This window comes from Lissotriton helveticus, chromosome 3_1 (assembly GCF_964261635.1).
Source record: "Lissotriton helveticus chromosome 3_1, aLisHel1.1, whole genome shotgun sequence".
Lineage (NCBI taxonomy): Eukaryota > Metazoa > Chordata > Amphibia > Caudata > Salamandridae > Lissotriton > Lissotriton helveticus.
The window spans coordinates 1,814,427,176-1,814,440,144 of NC_136061.1; the positions used below are offsets into that span (position 1 = coordinate 1,814,427,176).

At 44.9% G+C, this 12,969-nt stretch overlaps 1 protein-coding gene across 1 annotated transcript in view; it reads left to right on the top strand.

Annotated features, from left to right (window-relative positions):
- PKP3 (plakophilin 3) overlaps positions 1–12,969 on the top strand; it is a 158,426-nt gene that overhangs the window by 80,268 nt on the left and 65,189 nt on the right. Inside the window, exons 3-6 of the mRNA XM_078682725.1 lie at positions 4,413–4,504; positions 5,028–5,791; positions 6,152–6,275; positions 10,735–10,939. Of these exons, the coding sequence (XP_078538851.1) occupies positions 4,413–4,504; positions 5,028–5,791; positions 6,152–6,275; positions 10,735–10,939 (1,185 nt within the window). The remainder of the gene's footprint in view (positions 1–4,412; positions 4,505–5,027; positions 5,792–6,151; positions 6,276–10,734; positions 10,940–12,969) is intronic.

Here is a 12,969-nt window from a genome sequence, read left to right on the forward strand (position 1 = left end):
GCATCAAAGTTTGAAAATAAAGGAGAAAAAAAGTGTTTCTCCTTCATAGCGCCCAGTTGAAGGATACACTATTTTCTGACGCTAAACCCTGTCTACTTTATTTAATAAATTGAGTTTAGTGTCAGAAATCTTGTGTGGTTGCATGAGAACGCCCATGCACCACCCGTGGTACACCCCCTTGGCACTAAGTACTGCAAAGCAGCACTATGCTCTGCTTTGCATTACTTCATTACTTTCACATTATTTCCAGCACTATACAAGTTTAGTGCTGGAAAGAAAATTGGACAAAAAGATGTTGTGTTGATCGTGTCACTTTTGTGACGCAAACACGGCATAAAATCTTAGTAAATCTGCCCCATAGTGACAATTCCTCCTGGGGCAAGACTGTTTAACTACTGAGCATCTAGTGTTTCCAAAGACACAGGGGCATATTATCAAGAACTGCGTTAAAAACTATCGCCAGTTTAACGGCAGAAAACTGGCGCTAAAACGGCGATAATGGGCTTGATAATATGCCCTTGAGAATTCCAATAGAAGCCCATGTTCTGGTGTGAACATGGACTTCTATTGGAATTCTCCAGGACATATTATCAAGCCCATTATCGCCGTTTTAGTGGCAGTTTTCTGCAGCAAAACCGGCGATAATTTTAACGCAGTTCTTGATAATATGCCCCACAGTGTTTTTCCATAATCACGTATGCCTACTAGCTACTAAGGAGGATTAATGCTTCTTACTATTGTTGAAAACTTTAAGTATTGCTTTATTTCATGTCCTCCTCTACAAATACCTCCTAAAACGTGCAAAAAATTTGATAAAAATGGCAGCTTTCCATCCCACTTTACAAACAATGTCTTGTGGCTGGGGGTGATCTCCCCAACTTCTTTTTCAATCTCTGCATTTGGCAGTGGAATTAGAAACCTTTCTAAGGCTTCATTTAGATTCCAGTTGCTGCTCAACCTTAATTAAAGACAATACATACAACCATCTTGAAGTGATAAACAATACATACAACAAATCACCTTGAAGCACTGCTAAGTGAGCTAGGTGCCACATAGACTTCAAACCCTAAGCATTGTCGAAAGAAGAGTTAGCATCATCGGAGGACATTCTGCCCATCCCCATTCACCAATCAAGATAGTGTATCCTATGGTTGGCTGTGGGAAAAAGCACTGAACAGCCATACAGTTCAAGTAAACCGTGTCACCAGCATCCAGCATTCAAAACACATCATCCTGGATTGCCACTGCAGTCTCTTCTATGCTAACATTTGTACGGCTGAGATTTTCAGTCGCGTGGATACAAACTATTTTTCTAAAGGTGATCGCGCAGAATGAGTAATTGATATGTGGCACACATATTACTGCTTTCTGCATATGTGCTCTCTTAATTTCGGATGTTTATACAGGATTCATTTTTATTTATTTAGGTATTTAGCAGTATTGGGCGCTGTGCACTTAACTGAGGAATACATAGCAAGATAGCAAAGTAACCAAGCTCGCCCTGAAAAACAGAACACCAAATTGCAATATAAAATCTCAGCAGATTAAGTTACCAGAAAACATCTTTTATAAAATATTCCTTGCCAACATCTTTGATTTCAACTGAGAGAGAGCTGGTACAATGACTTGTGCAAAGACATGAGAATAGTTTGGTTGTGGTGTATGCTTTCTATGTAGGAATTTCAAGCAAGAGGCATAACTTTCTCCAAGCAGGTCGACACCCAGTAACAATGGATTGTGAATGTTTTGTGTAACCAGGCAAGTTGCGCTAGGTTAATCTTGGTTTAGAGCTTTGCATATTATGCACCTGATTATAAATTCTTGCCTCTGATGACAACTGGAGTAGTTTGATTAGAATTGCTGCAATAAGTTGAACTTCCTGGTTCTTGATGCTCCTGGGTGAAGGATTCGCTCTGGGACCATGAGGTTTGTCTTAAGTTTCTCTGCCAGAATTACTCTCCCTCCCCTGAGATCCCTGCACGACATCTTTCCCTCCTTCAAGGTTAAATGGAAGGAGGGCTTGAGCTACTTGATGGACTGATGGAAGTCTTCTGGCTGATTTGATCATTCTCAGAAGTTGGTGTTTGCTACAGTGCTACCGTGGTAAATTTCTCAACACTGGACTTGTTACATACATTACCATCTATGTAGAATCCCAGTGATATGGCAGACAATACCAGCTATGCTAGAAGTGTGACATCAAGTGTGTACACCAGGTCACAGGGAATTACCCTGGCTCACAATACATAAACTCACTTAATTCAAACTCCTCCCTCACACATTCAAGGCACTACATAACTCTGGCCCCACCTACCTGAACAGTGCCATCTCCTTCCAACAACCACCAAGACCAACGCTCCTCAGGACTCCTACTCGCACACATCACATGCATACACAGAACTAGATCACAAGGACAAGCATTTTCTTACATCGCTCCTAAAGTGCGGAACAACCTCCCCCTCCCCCTCTCTACTTGAATTCCCCAAGAAGCTGAAGACCAGGATTTTCAATTAACCGTACTACCACACGCAGGCCTAGGCATGCACATCTCTCCGTGCCAGGATATCCTCAAAGATGTTAGTGCACTTAGCAAATACATATGACATAACATCATTCAGGGAGTGTAGAATGTCTTGCCTGGCTGCATCAGGTGGAATCTGTCTTGCTAGGGAGTAGTTTCAGATAGAAAGTCCTCTCAAGTTCTCAAGGAAAGAAATTAGCTTCTCAATTGCATCCATAGAAGAGATTTTGAGATGATAATGCTAAGTTGCGGCATTGTTTCCCGCCAGCAAGAATCCCAGTGTCTCCTCACAGAGGCTGAAGATAGTGGGGAATAGGGATGATTGATCCTTAATGGCACTCCATAGCTTAGTGGTGGATTCTGGGACTCTGATGTGTCATCTGTCCAAACTGTGACCTGCCCTCAGGAAGGAAGAACATGAGTCTCTAACAAGGCCCTCAATGACTGTGGATGCTGACAGCCTGTAAAATAGGAGTCATGATCAGCAGCATGATTTCCTCTTTCCAGGGTCTAGATTTTGCAGCGAATCATCTAATGCCTGCAGAGCATCCATTTTGCGGACAAAAGATCGGTCGAAATCGCTGCTGCAGTTTGTGTTTAACAATGTGCTCTTAAAGCGGACTGTTTACAGCTTTCCTCAGGATTGTCTACAGAAATGTTAGTTTGGAGACCTGTCTGTTGATTAGACACTTTACCTTTGGTTCAATTAAATTATTGATGCATTTTATATAGTGCCGCACCTCTCGTTACGGTCAATGGAGAGTGCTTGGGGAATTTGCTCAGTGTGAGAGAGATACAGAAAAGTTCAAGGGCAGTTTAAATTCCAACAAAATGCCAGGTTAGAAATCCCTGTCTATAGTTCTTCTATAATGGTCCCGGTCTCCGTAGGTATATGGAATGATGCCAGCCTGGGCAGTTCGGCATCTTGTTTGCTGGAGGTGTTTGGTTTCCCTGCACTGCAACATCTGGAGCCCTTTATACCTGACAGCTTTGCTCCATGTTTGCTGTTGAAACGTTTGCTGATGCTTGAATGGATGTAGTTCCCGGACTGGGGGGGTTGTGGTAACCAGAACTGTCAAGTATATGGGTGCTTAATTGGGGTACAAAGATTACATTGAGTCAAAGGTTATATTCAGACTCCATATTCTCACGCTTGTGGGTTGTACCCAATGACTGAGGCCACATGGATGGAATCATCTTAGCCATTGTGCAACGCCCCAGCCTCTGCGGACTGCTGGAGAGCAATCTTTCCCTTACTCTGGGAATAACATAGTGCATGCAGTCTTTTATTGCAGGCAGTGAGGTAGCTGGGTGTTGCCTGCGCACACATTACTTTCCTGGTATTGTTGTTCAGTGTCCAGAGTCAGTAGGCTGATATGATCATCTGTTCCAACAAACTGAGGAGTATCTGTGTGGTATTACCTGCTGGTCTTCATCCAAAGCCAGGAAGAGGCGTGGTCCACTGCTCACCATTGTGGTTTCCGCCCTCTCGTGGGTTGGAAACCTGACTTGCGCATGCACCTCAGCGTGTGCTCCTCTTGCGATTCTACAGCAGGCCGGGCTTATATTGAATTTAGTGCATATTTGAGTGCCGTATAGGGACTTTTCAAATCGTTAGCATTACAAGCTTGCGTACATATGTTGAATTGTATTGTAAGATGACTAGATACGGCCGAATGATTGTACCATTCCAATCTCCAAGTCTGTTGAAGTAATAGAAATGTAACCAAATATATAGGATGCTGTGTTGTAAGAGAAGGCAAAAAACACAAGGAGTCAAACCTTACATTTGTTATAATTCTTCTAGCCTCCCCCTTCCTGTGACAGGCTCATGTAAGGACAGGGATTTTTCTCCATTGCTATAAGTTGACTATTTACTTGTGTCCTGCAGAGAGCAGCTCCAGCCGGTACCAGCACAGCTCCACGCTACCCACCGCCTTCAGTTCCCGCTCCCAAGTCCTCAGCACACATCAGAAGGCCTCGGTAAGTATCACCTGCCGACACCCTAGTGCACCTGCCACTCCGCAGTGAGTAGGCACCCTTCAGCCGATGGCGTGCCTGAACCCTTACTGTAAAACCCCATGCACTTGTCAGCCTGCATGCGTGATGTTGGAAGACTCATGAGTTTGCAAGCTTTGGACTTGTTTCCCCTTAAAATGGCCACCAGCCAACAAACTTGCATGCTCATTCCCTCCTCTATATGGGAGCAGCCGAGGCCAGCCTGCATGTGCCTCATCTCTCTGCCTTGTCATTATGCTTTCTTGTGCCCCCCATCATGTAAGTGCTTGCTATGTTTGCCTGTTTCCCTCTCGTATAAGCACCCACCTCTACCCCAGCTTGCTTGTACCCCTCCTGGAAGGCAAGGATATTTCCATACGCGCCTTGATGCACTTGAGCTAAGTTGCACGGTAAAAGACTCCTTTCATTCATTCATACGTTCATACTGCCAGGTAAGGTATTTTACACAGTCATTGCAGTTTCTAACTCTTCCTGTCTCCTCTTGCAGACTTACCGCCCCACCAGCTATGGGACCGGAAAGGCTGGTAACTACTCTTCCCGCTCTGCCATGGATGTGAGCATGCGGCGTCAGATCAGCACAGCCAGCCAGCCCCGGATGCAGGCCCAGCAGAGCAAGCAGTCCTTCAGCACAGCCACCTATTGCGGCACCGCCAACGCCAGGCCTGTGTCTTTCCACGAGCGGGCTTATGGAAACCGACGTGACCTTGACACCCTCTCACTGCGCTCCCTCCGGATCACTGATGGGCCAAGTGCACCCATAGGTGGCGAGGACCGCTTCAGCATGATGTCGGAGCAGGTTGCACGGCCTAATTACTACAGGGTGGCGTCCTATGGTGAAGGTGGTGGGGGCAGCACCTATGGCAGCTCTTACGCTATGGAGAAGCAGATGGCCGTTCCTCTGGGCAACTCGATGCAGCGGGCCAGCAGCGGCACCATGAGTCGCGATGGCGAGGTCGGGGAAACCTGGGTGAACCAAGTGGAGGTGACGCAGAACCGCACCATTCGCGCGCCCGCCATGCGAACCTTGCAGCGGTTCCAGAGTACGAACCGTGCGCGGACGGGTTACGGCACAGTCCAGCAACAGGGTGGCGTCGTTGGGTCCTCTTACGGGGGCATGATTGAGCAGAGCTCCCGGGCTCCATCGGTCCGCAGCCTGGCAGAGTCCAGCCAGCAGCTGCAGGAGTTGCGTGGCATGGAGGAGTATGACGGAGGCAACAAGAGCCTGATGAGCCAGCAGTCCTACAGTGGTGGGTGAGTGGCAATCTAGAGGTTGGACCTTTGCCAGGCGCGCACTTACAAACTTACACCTCCTCCTTCCTTGCTTACATGCATGCCAAAGCAGGATATATGAATCTGTGCTGTATGGAATGTGCCACCCCTGCAGCTTCAGCAGAAGAACACTACCCTGTCATATGCCAGCCCCCAGCCTGCCACAGGGATATTGCACTGCAGTAGGACAAATCCCGGGCATTAATTGATATAAGATCGCTGCACTGTGAAATGTGACAACCCCATAGCACTATCATGGGAATACTGTATTCGTAGAGTAATGCTGTGAATTTAGCCTGAGATTACTGTAGGAAACCTGATACAATGTCCATCTTGTTTCAGGTTTGAAGACATGGACCTTCCCTCAGCTGTGAAGTATCTGATGGCGAGTGACCCCAACCTGCAGGTGCTGGGAGCTGCGTACATACAGCACAAGTGCTACAGTGATAATGATGCTAAGAAACAGGTAGGACTTTATTTATTTATTTATTTATTTTGAAAGTTTTATATAGCGCGGACAAGATCTTTGCAGATATCAGAGCGCTTTACATAGAAGGGGTACATGAGGGAGCATAGTCAGACAGATAAATCAATAGATCAAACAGTACAAATAGGTGGCTGCAGAGCCAATCATGTTAGTAATAAGACAAATAATACAAATAAGCAAAGGAGTCAAACATGTAGTACAGCTCGGTGCAGAGTATTAACAGAGTTCGAGATAATAGTTCAAGTGTATTTAGCCATGAGGATAGCTTTTACTTCATTTTTAAAGAGTGTAGTGGAAGAGATAAGCCTGGTTTCGGGAGGGAGTGAGTTCCAGATCCTAGGCGCCATTCCTGAGAAGGAGCGCTTATATGTTTTTTCCTTCCGGAATCTTCGAGGTTTCAGCAGAAGATTGTTTGTGCCTCTAGTGCTAGATCAATAGTTTGGTTTATATACCATCCATGTGAATATCGTTCAAATATTATCAGACCAACATGATTCATAGTGCTTAATAAACAATTTAGCCCAATAATACATGTGAAAATAACAACATGAACATTAAAACTCTATTTGGATGAGAGCACATAACACCACCTAATTTCCTGTTTCACAAATATCTTCCTAAGTTGGGGTGAGTACTCAAAGAACCTATGGTACTCACTCAACTGCCTTTATTGCTGCTAAGGGATTGGGGGTTACCAGGGCAACTACTTTCGCGTACGCAAGGACCTTTGTAGGTATCTCATGGTATATAATGTGCTTGATTTTAGAACTGCTATCGCATAAGACTCTTATGCATAGCAATCTGAACCTGGAGGGCCCATACAATGAACTCTAGTGTTTGAGGTCCTGGGCCTGCAGGACAGGGGCACGGGGCTTCATTGCATAAGAAATGTTTACCTGAAGGACGGGCACGCTGCACTTCTTTTCAGACGAAACTGAACCTGAAGAGGTAATGCAGGATACCTCAGTGCATAAGGTGATGGGCTTGCTAGACGCGCACACATTACTACACTTTATAGGAATCTGAACCTAAAGGACTGGTATACAGTACTGCAGTGCATATAAATCTGAGCCTGAAGAACTAACACAATATCACTGTATATAGCCCTGGGCCTGCAGGACTGGCACACAGTATTTCAGTGCATAAGTTTAAACCTTCTGGACTAAAACACAGTACTTCATAGTACAGGAATCCGAGCCTGTTGAATGTGCACATAGTACTTGGTCCTTTAGGACATATGTCTGCTGGTCTGGTATGCAGTAATACTTCTGTGCACAAGGACCTGACAAGCACTCTCCTTCAGAGCATAAGAAATCGAATCTGAAGGGCTGGCACCTAAAAATTCTGTACCTGTGCCTCTGGGTCTGCAGTACTGGCACACAGTACATCAGTGTATAAAGATCTGTGCCTACAGGGTTGGCACACAGAATTTTAGTGTATAAAGAAATGGACCTGTAGGACACACGCCCAGTACTATATTGTATAAGAACCTAAAGGACTGACACTCCGAACTTCTGTGCATGATCTGGGTTTGAAGGAGTAAAACCAGTTATTTCAGTACAGAAGTCCCTCCATGTATCTTCAGGGCAGTACTTATGCATATAATAACCTGAGCCTGTAGGATTACCATACAACACTTTTATGCCTAAAGGCAAACAGTACTTCAATACAAAAGGATCCAATCACATGGCTTGCACAAAGTTCTTCGGTGTAAAAGGATCTGAATCTGCAGAACTGCCTAGTGGTACAGAATGTACGTAGGTTATCATTTTTGATTACCAAATACTGAACTTTTGCGATTTGCTGTTTATAATCGCAAACACCCATGTACAAATGTGTGGTTTACACATTTTGCAATTCCCAGTGAGTCGCAAATAGACCTACCTGATGAATATCAGGGCCACATATACGTAGGAGGCTTCATGTCTGTGATTGCTTTGAAATAAAGCAAATTGTTTTAAAATGCAACCTGTTTTCTTTAACCCCTTCCGTGCTCATGTCGGCACCCGGCCGTCATGAGTCACTGTGGGCGAGGGCGCACGATGGGGTCCCTTGGTGACCCCTTCCCATTTGCAAATGGGTTACCACCTACTTGAGATAGGTGGTAAAATGAGAATGTTCTGCAACCGCTTTTCGGTCGCAAAAAATTCACACATACCACTGCGATTCGTTATTAGGAATGGACGCCCTAAATACGCCCCTTCCTAATACCGAATCCCAAACCCAATGTGCGATTCGGTAACTTATTAGCACAAATGTACATATAGTGATTTGTACATTTCAAAAAGTCTTTTTGCGTTTGCAAACAGGCAGATTCTGTGAATCGGTCCATTTGTGAACATAAAACTGCTTTGTACATCTGGCCCATAGTTCTTCTGTGCATAGGGGCCAGAGATTGCAGGGCTGTCTAACTTTACTTGCATAAGAGCTTGAGTCTCAGGACTCACGCACATCACGCTAGTTCATAAGGGTATTAGCTATCATCACAGGTAAATTGTACTTCAGTGCATAGGGCTTTGAGCATACAAGACTGGCTTATAACACGCTACTGCATACGACCTTAAACATGGAAGACTGTTCAAAGTTCGAAATGAATTTCTACTTGTTTTAAGGTTTATCCACGGGCCGTGCTAAATATGCAAAGTTTAAAAATAACATAAACAAAAACACTAATACAATTAGTAATCCGAACATTTGCAAAACCACTATATTATTTAAATTGCTACTCAAAGTCTTATTATAACACTTTCTTAGCTAGATTCTGATGCAGTTTGTTTGATTAGCAAATGGTGAACGGAATGTTTGAATATAACCCGCAGAATGGATGACACAGATCGCCTTTGCACTAATGAACAAGTCTCGTTACTTTAGGCACCCATCAAACATTCCCAGGTCTGTTCTAGTGGCCACATGTTGTGTCCGAAGTGAAAGGCGATGAATTGTCTTTTGTACAGTCTATTTCTTAGAAATCATATGGAGAGACAGGTGGCAGATCCATTACACCAGCATGCTTCTTCAAGTATATCCCAGTCTCAGTCCTAAAGGCACTTTGGTGCCAAATGAGGCTGCCTGCCTCCTTTTCCTCACCTTGAATGCTAGCACGGTTCCCAGGGATTCATCCCATGCTCTTCACTGAGCTCAGCCAGTCTGGGTTCCTATGTCCCAGGAGCCTGAAAAGTACTCGAATGTTTGTGTTACATTAAAGAGATCCCCCAGGTTATGTGCATTCTTTCCTGCGAGTATAACATTACCATTAATTAGCAGAGCACCATGGTTTACCCAAACACGTGCATTTATTGTTGTCCTTAGAAATGTTTACACTATTGTTCGGTTATACATTAATGAACATGCCTTTGCTTAGTGCAGATGCAGTGGTCGCTATTCAGAAGTAAGTGTTCCACAAACATCTGCCTTAAAGTATTTGACCCTCGCACAGATTAATTACAAAGGTGCCTCTTACTGCGTGTTTACTGGGTGCGACAGGTGTACGCAGCAACATGTCTTGACCAACTGTGTTAATAGAATGGGGCCTTCATCAGAACAGGGAGGCTGCACAATTTGGAAAAAGATGTGAAAAACACATGCGGGTGTTTGTCAGTGCTCAGACGTGCTAGTCATAAGATTTTACCATTTTTAATTGTAACTCAACGTGTTGAGGCAGAGTTACTCTGCTGGTGTGATTGTGGAGGAAGGCAGGTTGCAGCAACTGATTAGGCTGTGTCATAAAAGGGGAGTTCACTCCCTTCCTAAGCATAAGTCATTAAAAACTCCATGATTCACTGAAATTTCAGCCTCACTCACAGACTGGTCAAAGCCCAGTGGCCTGCACAGCTTTCCATTGTGGCTCAATCCACTGAGCCCACGTGATCTCATGATTCACCTCTTGACAAACCTAGTGCAAGGAAGGAGTGTGTTTGGCCCTTATAGAGGTTACTGTACAACATATTGATTTATATGCTATGACCATGTATATTTTCACTAAAGAACTGCATGTAGCTGCTCGCACTATGAGCAGTGACACCGTGGGCATCGTATTTTCCTGTCACTAGGATCTACTAAGACCCCAAGGTTGAGTCCATGTACTTCATGGCACAGGTTGCCCTTTTCACAAACCTGTGCCCAAATATGACTGAGTGTCTGTTTGAACCACCCTGGATCTACCAATATGTAAACACCAAGGGGTGAAGAAAACTTGAATGTGGCATTAGAAAGGGGGCTGAAATTGGGGGAGAATGGAGGTCTTTAGAGCAGGGCATTACCCGTGTAGCACAGTATTCGACGGACACAGAGGTGTTGTGTTTAAAGACAGCAGGGAATGACACTGACTCTGAAGGTGCAGGAGGATGCTACCAGATGTTGGTGACCACAGATGTTGAGCAAGTGCGAATGGCCTTAGAAGCTGAGCACAGTCGCTCACTCTCTCTTCTTCGTCTTCTAGGCGCGCAGCATGCAGGCCATCCCCAGGCTGGTGAAGCTCTTCAATCACAGTAACCAGGAGGTGCAGCGTCACGCCACGGGTGCCATGCGCAACTTGATCTACGACAACAATGAAAACAAGAAATCCCTGGTGGAAGAGAACGGTATATACGAGCTGATGATGACGTTGAAGGAGCAAGATGACGAGTTGCGCAAAAACGCCACAGGTAAGCGCTTGGAATTTGAGCGCCTGGCTTTTATAGCTTAAACATGATAAATATGTCCAGAGCAACATACATACTTCAAGTATGTGAGAGGGAGTCCACAGAGGATTGCTGGGAGTCACATTTTGGAGAGGGTGAGTGGGACAGTGGCTGGAGGTATAATAGGTGCTACAGCTCAGAGCGATGAGATGGACATTGGAAAGACTAGGGTAGTAGCGGACCAGGGGAGTTCCACAAGTGTGAGATTCGGGTCAGGAGTTAGAGAGCCCTACTTTACATTGGCAGCAGATAGGTTGGGTAGGTTTCTGGTGAGTGCTGGAAGGGGATGTACGTTAGTACAACGCGATCTTTTAGATTGCGGTACTTTACAACGCTGCCATTACAACGCAAGTCGTTACAACGACTTGCGTTGGTGTGCGTGGATTGTGGAATATTATAATTTTATATTCTAACACCAGCCCACGTAACAGTAGGGAAGGTGTTGGAATATAAAATGACAATATTCCTTATACAACAGCGCCATCCAGCGCAAGTCGTAGTAACGACTTGCGTTGTAATGGCATCGTTGTAAAGGCAACACGGTGTAAACACCGCGTTGTAAACGATGTTTCCCGCTGGAGGGCAAGCAATAGTCTTGGATTGGGAGTCAAGAAAGCTTGAGCAGAGGATGAGTGCAGTACCTTGGATAAGAACAGGATACCAGGTTTTAGTGAGGCACACTGTGGAAAGGGCTGCTGGCAGTGCGTAATTTGAGCTGGTGGTTCCCGGTGCTCGGCACCAGTACTTAATTGTCAACACCGGAACTTATGACAGCCAGCTACCTGGTGGCGCTGTTTGTCAAATTTAGTGATGAACACAACTGATGTTTACTAATTCCTAATACATTAAAAATGACTATTAGCTGTACCCAAATCTACAAAAATAGCTTGGGTGGCAGGTGTTCGACATTTTAAATATATAAAAAGTCTGAATTGAAATTGGCAGTGCACTGGGTGGTGCAAGCTACTGTGGTCTCCTGACAAGGCCCTGGCACTCTTATTTCTTTACAAATTAAGTACGGGGTGCCCTCATTGAAGATGGGAGAGGCCTGATATGTTGAGAGGTGGGCTTGTGTCATATGGCTGGCTCTAAAAGATACGTCTCCGAGTGAGCACATCCTGGAGTGTAAAAGATGAGACCCGTTTGAGAAAGTGTGCCATGTGTCATTCCCCTCTTTCCATCCATCCAGTGTTTCCATTGCTGTCCAAGGAAGGGCGCCTCTCAAGAAGGCAGGGCACCACAGGTTGCCAGTTTAATCCCACCTCTCTCACCAGACCCTTTATGCACAAAAGATTTAAAGTGGCCTCATGCCATGGGCGAGACAGTCAGTTAATTTTGTTTTATTATCTGATTAGGATGAAATGTTAATTATGTATGCAAAATTTGCAAAATTCCCAAATTTTGCGTTAGGCAAAATAAATATTTCTCCAAATCTCACATTATCTGACTTTGTGTCACTTTTTAATACCCGAATACGTACCTGGTGCAAAAAAAAGTCTTAAGAGTTACCAACAGGAGAGAGACTGGTTAGCACAGAAAATATCCCTTTTATGCAAGATGCAAATGAGTTAAAAAAAACAAAGTGATACAAGATACCGGAAAATCACCTTTCATTGCTAAACCCTAATTTGGTGAAATAGTCATTGAATTTTACACATCCCTGCTTTTTAGCTGGTAGCACGTTATATTCCAGGAGTATTTAACTTCACTTTTACAGTTAAATGTATGTCCTCAATCCCTGCATTCAAGCACAGTTTTCAAGAAAATGTCACAGTGACTCAAGGTGCCCCGTGACGGTGGGGGGGTGGGGGGCGGAAGCTGCAGCTATGTCACTGAGTTGCCTCTGCTGTGCTGTTTACATTAAGCCGTCTCTTCTTCGAGAAGGGTGGGCAGGAAGTGACCCTGGTCCGTGCAGCGGAATGTGCCATTGAAAGCAGTTTCTGGGGAGAGGCTCTCCTCCACGTTTTTCCCACCCACATGCACCTGGGCCAACG